General features: G+C 36.8%; 1 protein-coding gene across 7 annotated transcripts in view; it reads left to right on the plus strand.

Annotated features, from left to right (window-relative positions):
• Nucleotides 1-12,063, plus strand: part of LOC114281136 (MraZ) — a 42,433-nt gene continuing 30,370 nt past the window's right edge. For 2 of the 7 annotated variants that reach the window (XM_082902182.1, XM_082902183.1), the window contains exons 1-5: nucleotides 1-166; nucleotides 3,505-4,575; nucleotides 7,971-8,086; nucleotides 9,549-9,757; nucleotides 11,185-11,304. In XM_082902182.1, the coding sequence (XP_082758308.1) occupies nucleotides 3,728-4,575; nucleotides 7,971-8,086; nucleotides 9,549-9,757; nucleotides 11,185-11,304 (1,293 nt within the window). In that variant the 5' untranslated portion in view covers nucleotides 1-166; nucleotides 3,505-3,727. Of the gene's footprint in view, nucleotides 328-3,504; nucleotides 4,576-7,970; nucleotides 8,087-9,548; nucleotides 9,758-11,184; nucleotides 11,305-12,063 lie in introns of all 7 variants that reach the window. The other 5 variants (XM_028223582.2, XM_028223584.2, XM_028223583.2 and 2 more) reach the window with 4 other exon arrangements.

Below are 12,063 nucleotides of genomic sequence, written 5' to 3' on the forward strand. Positions count from 1 at the left end.
CTGTATCGGAGTCCAGCGATGCAAAAGCGTAGCTTGGACTCGCGCAGACTCACTCACTGACAAGAGAGAGAAAGAGGAAGAAGAGGAGAGAGAGGAGAGAGTTGGACAAGGAAACGAAAGCGAAAGAGAAAAAAGAAAAGAAAAGTAAAGCAAAGGAGAGAGACAAGTAAGAAAGGCAAAAAGCTAGACACCTTCTCTCACTCACTCATCACACAGAACACAGTATAATAGATAGAGAAACACTGACATATACACATATATATATATATATATAGAGAGAGAGAGAGATCTTTCTCTCGTAGATTGACTGGAATTTTCACATATTTGGTGCGCTCTCTCTCTCTCTCTCGCTCTATATATATATTCAGTTGTAGATGTAGATGTTGAGATGCATATAACTGTTGAAATTTTGAAATTCTACATCTTTTTATTGAGAATTAAATCTGGCTACGTTGATTTTGTTCGACTTTGACTCTCTGATCTTTGATTTTATTGACGAAAATGCGAATTGACATTTGAAAATGAGGACTCAAGGTTGTTGTGTTTCAAGTATTGGCTTACTTTGTTGTTTTAGGCTTGATTGTTCGGAATTTATTTAGGAATTAATATATTTGTATGTATTTTATGTATTATTTTATTTTATTTTATGTTTTTTGGGAGAAGATTTGAATACATGATGTGCATTGCATGTGTTTGTTGTTTTGATGAGTATACAATGTTGAAAATCACATGACTACTTGACATCACTTCACAATCGGTTTTGGGTTGTTCCTGATAAGTTGTGATTGCTTCTTTGCAAACATGAGGTGGAAAAAATTTCAAATTTTTTCTTTGGTGTGTTCTTTTGTTGAATAGAACGCAGAAAGCGTAGAACTTGCTGTTTCCCAAATCAAGATTATGAAAAGAAGTCTTGTGCAATCTGCAAGAAAAGACTGGAATGACCTACCTGAAAAATTCCCATTGTCACTGGCCACTTCAAAACATTATCCTCTCACCTTTAATCTCCAATTCATTTAGAGATGTACACAAATCATCCACTGCCACCTATTCTCAGTTGTACCCCTTTCTAATAAAGCTAGTTTTCCAAATGATCCATTGGTCAGTAATCCCCAAATAGTTAGAAACAAAGGTATTTCTATCAACAACAATGCTAAACAGGTTTGGAAAAGCCTCTTGCAGGGGATACTCTCGGCACCTCATGTCAATGCTAAAATTGTACTCTCCAACTGTTAACAATCCAAACCCTCAAATAGCTATGAAAATATATCCAACTTTTCCTAATCCTTTGAAGCGTTAACTCCAGAAGAACCCTGAACCTCCTTGCAGGTCCACCCCCTTGGTTTGACAACAAATTTACAATCAACCACCCTTCTCCATAAGCCTTCTTCATTCAATATATCTCTCCAAAGTCATTTCCCCATATTAAAACTTGGTTAAAAAGTTTTAAGTGATGAATACTTGAACCTCCATTCATGATAGGAGCACTCATTTTTCCCTAGTCCACTTAGTGGTACTTGAATTTGTCTCCCATTAACTTCTGATAAATAATTTCTCTTAAGTTTCTGTAGCCTTTCTACCATTGAATTAGGAACAGTGAATAAATATATATAGCAAGTTGGAAGACTAGCAAGAGTACTTTTAATTAGTCAATTTTCCATCCTTTAAGATATTGTTGTTTCTAACTTGCTAATCCCCTCTCGAACTTCTCAACCACATCGTCTACCAACCCTAGGTATGCCGAAATGGGAAAGCCCACTTTGAAACCCAAGCCCATAGCTAACCCTTGAATATCCTGTACATCTCCCATTGAACTAAGCTCGATTTCCCTATTATTCACTCTCAAACTCAATAGGTTTGCCTAGTCGGGCTTAATGCATCCATGGTTTACAAAGATCGTCAAGCTCATGATGATTAAGCACTTCCCCATTGTGTTGACAAAATATTTAATATATAAACACATATCTTGGGTTTTGTAGTTATGCAATATGCCCAGTAGATGATGTAGGAAAAAATTAGAATATAGCTTAAGGCAGTCTACAAGTGGATTGTTGTGGTGGGTTTATGGTTGGAGTAGATTCTAAGATTTAAGATTCTAAATGTTAGAAGTATATCTCTAGTGTTTATAGATGGAATATATGATTTTGGCTTGAAAATTGTAGGAATCTTCTAATTAATCGCTTGAATTCTGTAGACAACTACTTTATGGTGTTATGGGTGTGGACTTAATAGTCAAAAGTGTTATTGCTTGTCTAGGCTTGATCTGTGGTGTTTCAGTTCTGCAAAAGGAGTATTATTGGGTTGTGAATAATAACCTGAGACCAATAGTCTCCTTTCTTGTGCGGAGAAGAAGGGGAAGAAGAAGGAAAGAAAGAGAAAAAAGAAAAGGGCGGGCTAGCAAAATCTCAAAAATATAATACCAAATTCTCTTGAATTCAACTCCATAGAAGAGAAGAATCAAGACATACTGAAAACCATATAAACAGCACCAATCTTAACTTGACCAAAATTATGAACCGTGGACCCAGACCACTTTCATTGTCCAGAAATTGAAAAATTACCAAAATGCGATTGACACTAAAAACATGTAACAAAATATAAAGAAAAACGACCTGTACTATAGTGATAAAGGGGATACTTAGCACTGTCAGCCCCACATTTTTTTTTATACCTTGGGATTATCGTTCTATCACTCTATGTTTGGTTAGAGTATTTAAATTTTTTTTTATGTTTGGTTAGAATGGGATACATAATGACATGATTTGGAGGATTATTTGACTGTTGGATGGAGAAGGGAAGATAATCCGGAAGGGGATTATTTATCCCATGGGTGGGGATTATTTATCCCAAGTTCAGTGGGAATTACAAGTTTGGCTCCAAAGTGGCCACCCAAACATGGGAAGGGCCTGATTGGGGTACATGTGGGCCCCATATATTTTTTTTTAGCTATTCAATCTCCATCTCCATCCCCATCCCAATCCCACAAAACAAACACAACATAGCTAAAATTATGACTCTAAAACACTGTAAAGGATCAAAACAAACACAACATAGCTAAAATTATGACTCTAAAACACTATAAAGGATCTCCCTTTTATACCAAAAAGCATTTTTGTGGGGTGTAGAGGTTATATACTTGCTGTTAGGCTTCTTAACCAAAGCTATAACTGTCGCATACTGACTTTGGGACCAGAAAATTATCATTACTTTACAATGTTTTTAATACAATCATTCATGAACAATGTACTCATTTTCATACTGCTTGATTTTAGTTAGTGCTTTACATAGCTGCTATTTGTAGTTTGTGTTATTTGACCTCCACATTGGGCAAGTTATTTTTGACCCAAATTTCTGTATTGTGTAGTACTTCTAAGCGTGTAGTCTCTGGAACTGGTGTCCAATTTATGTCAACAAAATAAAAGATTAAGATGTTTATTTTGTTGCTTGGTTGTTCACTTTACCTACAAACAAATTAATCTCTAAATTAATTGATTGTCTCCATGGCAGGGGAAAGTTCAATTGTATCTTGAATGGACCGGTGGTAGTATTCAGAAGAATTTTCTTTTTCTTCAACATATGAGGGCTTAAATGAATACTGAAGATGGTCTGAAGGAACTTCACATGCAACTGGTCAGACCAGACTAACCCTACTGAGCTGAGTTACAACCTAAGATTTGTGTGCAATTCTACGTGCATGTATTGAATCTTATAATTTTGTCCGTGAGGGGCGATGCATCCTGTGCTAATTCATAGCTATCTTTGCTGGTGTATTTTGTCTGGACATATTATCGCGTCGGTGCTTTCCTTTAGTTCAGGGCAATATAGGGGTAGGACCATTGAGTCAGAAAATGGGTTAACTAACTACGCTGGTTCCTTGTTAAGTAATGGTTCTGATATCAGCACCTCTATCTATATTCAAACATCAGGTTCTTCATCCCTGTCTAATGATTCAGTATCTTGTGAGGAACTGGAAGGTGTTGGATCATTCAACACTACTTGCCTGCTGAATTCAAACTTGTATTTGAATACTGATCTTTATGTGTTTGGTACTGGGAACTTGAAGATACTTCCTAATGTTTCAATTGTGTGTCCAATAGAAGGCTGTTTGATAAACTTAAATGTATCTGGATATGTTAAAGTGGGTCCATATGCTGCTGTTGTTGCTGGTTCTGTTGTTATTTCTGCTGCCAATCTGACTATGGAACATAATTCTTCTATAAATACAACATCATTGGGTGGATCACCACCTTCACAGACTAGTGGTACACCAGTGGGTTATGAAGGAGCTGGTGGAGGGCATGGTGGCCGAGGTGCATCCTGTTTGAAAAGTAATCAGACAAATTTCTGGGGGGGTGATGTTTATGCTTGGTCTACTCTGGCTACACCGTGGTGTTATGGGAGTAAGGGTGGTGGCACTTCTGCTGAACATCAGTTTGGAGGGAGTGGTGGAGGACGCGTTATGCTTGACGTGAAGGACATGCTCTTTTTAAATGGATCTGTAACTGCAGAAGGAGGGGATGGAGGTTCTGATGGGGGAGGGGGTTCTGGTGGAAGCATCATTATACATGCCTTGAAGCTGTAAGTACATACTAATCCCTGCTCAAAACAATCAAACACTGGAGCTCTTTTAATTGTATTTCTTTTCTTTTTGGAGGTGTAGAAATAAACATGAGTTATGGGTTTGCACGAAAAGTAGAGATGCAAAAAACATAATCACACAGAAAGTATACATCACTTCACAATGTGAACTTCACATGGTTAGATTCATAGGCAAAGATGATCAAGTAGCTTCTCCATGGGAAAGGTGATTTCAAGATAGTCACTTCCAAAGTCTTTAACCCATGCTTATGACAACAAAATAAGTTCTCCATTAGAAAATCCGCCTTCTCCACTCCCCCAATTGCCTTTTATACATATTTGGGTCATATAGAAGAAAATACCAATTTGACAATCTGAAACCAAATCCAAAAATGCGTTAAATATTTCAACGACACTGCATATTTTCATTGTTTTTAAAAGTTAGAATTTAATTGTCTATTTTTATGTCTGATTTGTCATTAAACCACTAAACCAGCCAAAAGGAGCTTCCTTCTACGTGCCTTTCAGATTTTTCTGGAAGGATAGAGAAAGCTTTAATGCTTTATTTGTTTGGTACTTTTATCTTGTATGCTTTATTGGGATTTTTCTTTGATAATAGGAGATGTGTTTATGTGCTGCATTGTCAATTAAATTTCATATTTTTATTCAACAGATGGGTACACAACTGGTGATTCTCTTGATGAACCAATAAACTCTTGCACTGTTGGTTTACATGTTTATGATGGTTAAATGATCGGTCTCACCTCTGATTTTATGCAATGAGTTCCTCTAAATTATCCCAAATAAAAAGGGCGTCTCTAGTTGCATTCCACATTTGGTATAGCTACTGCTTTGCTCTTTCTCAGTCGTGGGGTATTGGAGTTAATAATTTGTTTTTTTTTTGGGGTTCCCCTTGGGGTCATGATTCATGATTATGAAGTATTATCCCTGTCATGAAAGAACATTTTTTTTAAAGATCAAATGATGTTAAGTGAATTGAAGGGAGCCAAGTAGAGCATATGTTACATTCAGTCAGATTAATCACAATAACGCAAGTAGCTGTCTAGCTTGGGTGTAATATCCTGCTCCATCATGTGAAGGAGCTAGCTGCAGGTTGCAATCGAGGGGGGCCATGTGTGATAGTAGGGATTTATAGGTTGAAAATGGATATTCCCTGTTGTGCATCCAACACCATTTGAACCCATGCTCTGGGGGAGGGGGTTAAGGGAGGAGGGGTGGGCAAAGCAAAGAGATTAACCATATCAGCTCTGTTATAAACCAAACCAAACCAAACCAAGCCTTAAGTCCCATCAAATGGGGTCGGTTACATGAATCCTTCTTCATAAGGGATCCGAGCGGCTTTTTTACGTGTTGGCTGTCGGCTACCTAACACACAACCCTCCTCCTTAACCCGGGCTTGGGACCAGCGGAGTTGAGATTAGAACTGTGATCTGGGAATATGTCAAGTTCAAATTCTAAAAATGCTCCAATGTTATTGTTGCAAGGGAGGGAGGTATACGTTGGTACAATCCGTATCTGTTCCTATTTATTTCTTGTCGCTTTTCAAAGTTCCGGTTAGTATTGCAAGAAAGATTGAGAAATTGATAAGGGATTTTCTCTGGGAAGAGTGTGAGGAGGGTAAAGGAGTTCATTTGGTTAGGTGGGAGAGTGTTTCTCTTTCTAGGGCAAAGGGTGGCTTGGTTATAGGAAACATCGTTGCTAGGAATAGTGCTTTATTGGGCAAATGGTTGTGGAGATTTCCTCTTGAAAGTGAGTTGTTATGGTGTTCAGTTATTAAAAGCAAGTATGGAATTCAATCCAATGGTAGGGATTCTAAGGTGGTTAATAGAGGCAATTGTTGTTCTCCGTGGAAATCCATTTCTCGTTTGTATCCTCTTGTGTCTAATTGTCTTTCATTCAAAGTGGGGAATGGGGAGAATGTTCGGTTTTGGGAGGATGTTTGGTTAGGGGATATTTCGTTTGTTAGATCTTTTCCCCTTCTTTACAGGTTGGCTCATTCTCCAAATGTGTCTATAGCGTTGGTGGCTTGCTCGTCTATGACACCTATATCCTGGAATTTTGATCTCATTAGAAACTTGAATGATAGGGAGGCGGGGGAATTGGCTTCTTTGTTGGTTGTGCTCGAGGGGGTTTCTCTTTCTTCGTCTTCTGATAGTAGGGTGTGGAATCTTGTCTTTTCTGGGGTCTTTTCATGCAAATCCTTTTTTGATAAGATTATTGATAATCCCTCGGTTCCCTTGTTCCCTTTTCATAAGAAACTTTGGAAAGCGGGTGTTGCTCATAAAGTGAAGTTTTTCATGTGATCTTTGGCTCAAAAGGGTGTTAAAACTAATGATGTTCTTTAGAGGAGAAGGCCTAATCACTCTCTATGCCCCCAATGCTATGTGATGTGCAACAGTAATTTGGAGGTAGCGGATCATCTTTTTCTTCATTGCCCGGTGGCTACAGTATTATGGTAGCGTCTTTTCAGGTTATGCGATGTGCAGTGGGTTGCTCCACGGGAGTGCATGCATATGCTTCTTATTCGCTTTGATGGGTTTGGGAGTACCAAGAAAGTCAAAACGATGTGGTTAGGCATTGTCTTTGCTATTTTCTGGGTTATATGGTTGGAGAGAAATGTTCGAATTTTTGAAGACAAGGAAGTAAGTGTAGAGGCTTTGTGGGATAGGGCTGAATATTTGGCTTCTTTTTGGGCATTTGTATCTCCTCCTTTTAAAGGAGTCCCTTTGTTTTTGATCTCTAGGGATTGGGCTGCTGTTTGCCATTCTTAGAGTTTAGAGTTTTGCGATTGGTTTTGCTTTTTCTTCTTCTTTTTTTCTCTCCTTGTAAGAGGACTTCTTGTCCTCTCTCTCTTTCCCGTTTTAATAAAATTTTGTTGTTATTCAAAAAGAAAATTAACTTCTCCGATTTGATTTTTTTATGACAACTACCCTCTAGTGTTACATGTTGCTCTCGTGTATATTTTGATTGAATTTTGTATTTATCTAGCACGAAGCCTTTGTAGCAACGAGCATGATTCTTAGGGATTTATTAAGAGTACACTCTTTACACTATTACAAAATACCCCAACAGGCTTGTGTATTGAGAAAAGCTGCTGAAAATGGATCATTACCTTTTCATTTTTTATTATATGGCACCAAGTGAAATAGTTTTGTTTTGTTTAGTTCTTGTTTCTTAGCAGCATTTTCAATACTATTTTGTTTCTGATTTATTTGTTTTTCTTTAACTTGAGAAAGATGCTAAAGGGATGAACTTAATACCAGCGCATTTTTGGTTATAGACACTAGAACAGTCATAAACTAGTTATGTTCTCATATCTACTGTATAGATACTTGCCAGTTCAATTTTTTTTGTTCTTATTTTTAATTGTATAGGAAGGGATTCGGTACTATAAGTGCAGCAGGAGGGAGGGGATGGGGTGGAGGCGGAGGCGGAAGAATATCACTGAATTGTTACAGCAGACAAGAAGACGTAAAAGTCACTGTGCATGGTTTGTACTGATCATATCTGCATCTGGCAATTTTTAGTAGAAGCAACTATTTCTTATCAAACTATTAAATTCACTCTTATGTGAGATTCTCAACTTGCTTTGTTAAATAAATTTTTGCATTTTCGAACTGTTATGAACAAAAAATTATGTACATATTTATGGGAAACTTGGAAAGGAAATGTATAAAAAAAAGACACATGACAAGAGTTTTTAAATACTTGGATCAATTTTAAAGTTGGAGGGTGAGATGTAATTGTTTGAATATATGAGTGAGTTTTTAAATACTCGGATCAATTGTAAATGTCACTCATGCCAGCTCCATAGACCAAAGGACTCTAAACAGCAGCTGATTGCTTAAATCTGGCACCAATACTGGAGAGATGCCACAGAAGATCACACGAAAGAAAGGAAATATTCTACTTAATGCACTTTGCATTGCTAAACCAAGAACCTGATGGCTCCCTCTGTGAAGAACTATGACTCATTATTAGCGATCAATACTGTTTAGGGCCTGGCCTTTCCCACGCAAAGCTGACCACGTGTATGTAGGAAAACTTTGAAACCCCTTTGGCCATCAGTCCTCCTTCCAATTCCTAATCAGAGGCCCTCAGAAAACTTCAAATATCTTCAAAATTTATGGAAAAGGCCCAGAAAACCATGAGTATGACTAAATCTACTTAGAGAAAGAACCTCATTCATATGGATGTTGACACCAGCTGTATGAACATCATCAGTGCCTCTGGAGTTTGACATATATTTTTTCAATTGTTTATGCCTAAAACTATTCAACTTGGTACTAACTTGTAATTCAAAGACTTTAAGAAAATATATTTAGACAGATGGAAAAAGGTTCAAAGATTTTGAAGGGAAGGGTGGTTTAGTTGAGAAGAAGATGAGGAGGGAGAGGAAAGCAAAGTATAAGGAGGGAAGTGGCATTGGGAATAGGGAGACATGGAAGAGATGAAGAATTTCTTGGAAGGCCAATGGTATTAGAAGGCAAACCGTAGTACCTACTGGTGTTTCCAAAAACTGATGTACAGAGGTTCTAGTCTATGCTTGGATTTCCAAAGTAGTTGAATTCTTTGATTAGGTTTTCTAACACAATTTGATGTCAATCCACTTAAATTCAGGGTTCATTGTCCTTGTTGGAACCTTGAATTTTCCTGCTTCTTAAGAATTTAACTTTAATGCTGATGAGCTTCACATGTGAAAATATACCAATGCCATGGTGAGGCTGCATCTAATTGTATTCTCCACATGTGAAACTAGACACATGTATGCATGATTGTTTTATGAATATTTGAACCTTATTCTGTCTGCATATTGAATATTGGAGATACTTACCGACAAAAAGCTCAGTTACCTTAAATAGATACTTAGTTTTCTTAAGGTCACTCTTGGAAATATCAATTTTTTGGGGTGGTTTTCAGTTATGCTACATGATCTATATTTGCTCTGACAGGTGGTTATAGTATTGGCTGCCCTTGGAATTCAGGAGCAGCAGGCACCTACTATGACGCCTCAGTACTGAGTTTAAAAGTCGGGAATGACAATATTACAACAGAAACTGAAACACCCCTGCTGGATTTTCCTACCAGTCCACTGTGGTCAAATGTTTATGTGGAGAACAATGCAAAAGTTTTGGTGCCTCTGCTTTGGACCAGAGTTCAGGTTGTCAAGCCATAGTCTCCTTGAAATATAAGTTTGTATATAGTGATGTATACACACATTTATTTGCTTTCTCATGACTGCATTAAATTTTATTGTCTTCTTTGTATGCACTAAAAGACATTGCCATAGAGATTCCTCCTATCTTTGTATTCAACTCCTTTAGTGTCTCTCCTTGTATGCACAAAGTGAAACGTATATCTCAACTGATGGTTTTATATACATTTAGCTCTCTTTCTGATGTTCATGATGACTGCCTGGCAATTTCGTGTTTTTGAGTGTTGGAGTCTGTGATTTGTTCACTGAAAATGGGCAATTGTGCAGAATTTAGACATTTTACAAGTTTGATTCAATTCTAGTGGGTGGTTGTGTTGGAAAACCACTAGAGTAGTTTCCATTGTCTTTTATGAACTTGCAAGACAGCAGCGTGAGTAAGGCTTTGAGAATTCTAGCAATGTATGTGGCCTTGAGGAGCCTAGATTTAATGGTGGTATGTTTGATATGTTAGGAATTGATACACCTAACCAGGATTGGTGAGACACGAAACATAGACAAGAATAGAACAAGAATCTAAATCAAGCACACAAGAACACAAAGATTTGCATGGTTCACCCCCAAATCTGGTTATGTCCATGGTTGCTGTGGTTTCACTACAATTTGAAGAAAGTTGCAATACAATACAAAGAGATGTGGCACTTAAACTATAAATACATAATATTAGGGCAACAAGGCAGAATTGTGAAATACCAAAAATACCCTAACTCCAAAACTTAGGTGGTTAGTGTTTAACACTTATCAGGATTTACTCTACCCAACATAATATAATGGTCAGGGACTCAGGGTGGCTTTACCACCTATGGTTCGAGGAAGTAGAGAGATAACTAGTAGTTGTGGAAGTTTTCTCACGTCTTGAGGTGATTTTCATATCAATCTCTATTTTGGGTATCTCCTTTGCTTGGGCACTACTTTTTTAAAGTCGTCAAAAAAACTTAAGAGTCTGTGATTTGATGTGTATAAACACAATACGATAAAAAGAGATTTCACTCTGCAGTTCTTTGTATCCCAAAAAAAGAGAGAAAAGAATAAAGAATAAAGGAAATTGGGTCACTCTATTTTACTATTAGTCTACATTGCCAGCTCTTTCAAGGTTTTTTTAAAATAAAAAAAGAAATGAAAGTAATTTAGGTCTTTGTGATGTGCTCTACTTTTTGTCAATTCCTATATTGCAAAATAATTTTTTCTTTCATATGAAATAATTTTTAATATTCGCTGCTTGAATCACTTTCTTTGTTCAAGGGAATCCAACCTTTGGTGATAATTATTATTATTTTCTATTATGTTTTGTTTCTCTCTCTCTCTAATTGCGTTACAATTGAATGTTTAATATAAACTAGTTTTTAAGATTCTGTTACAACCTTTGGGTTTTAAAGGTGAGAGGTCAAATTAGTTTACTTTGCGGGAGCAGCATCATCTTCGGATTGTCTGATTATCCAATCTCAGAATTTGAGGTTGTTGCAGAAGAACTTTTGATGAGTGATTCCAGCATAAAGGTAAGGGTTTTACTTGTAAAATACGAAATTTTAATTTAAGTTCTGTCTCATGTAGTTGTATATTTCCATATTAGTTTTTCATGACTGTCTGAGTTGAATGGTGAAAGGGATGGTTGTATACCCGAACCGGTAGATATACAGCTTGAAATTGAGTACCCGCTGCAAGATGAGTGCTTTTTTATTTTCTGTTGATTTTTCTCGTCTTAAATTAAGATTATGTTTGTCTTAAATTTTTTTTAAGGCTTAATAACACAGTCAGGTCAGTTAGACCCAGTGGTTTCAGTACTATTTTTTTCTTTTTGAACAATAGGCATACACACCTTTTAAAAGTGTTTCTATTCACTCTTTTTTCTTATTCTACTCTGTTTTGGATTGCTAGGTTTATTGTCAAGAGAGAAGATATTATAGTTTCTAAATAATTTTATGATTGATGGGATTTGGACTCACATCTTTGTTATGAAGGCAACGTCTTCCAAAGTAGATAGTGTAATAATGTCCTTATATGAGGCAATTGTAGCACGTGTGATAATCAATTTAATTTTTTTTTATACATATGATTGTTTAACATCATTTTGTTAATCGTTTGTGCCGAATCTTACTATTCTCGGTCCATTTTGATTTGATTCATAATACCCAAAATTAGGATTTCAATTCACGAATATGATTTTTGATTTGACAACTATGCGTATGCCCATGCGTTTCATCGACGGGGTGATACTTTTTCTGTTCCATATAATATCACTCTACAATTAGGGCTTG

This window comes from Camellia sinensis, chromosome 13 (assembly GCF_055761805.1).
Source record: "Camellia sinensis isolate YWXY chromosome 13, ASM5576180v1, whole genome shotgun sequence".
Classification (NCBI taxonomy): Eukaryota; Viridiplantae; Streptophyta; class Magnoliopsida; order Ericales; family Theaceae; genus Camellia; species Camellia sinensis.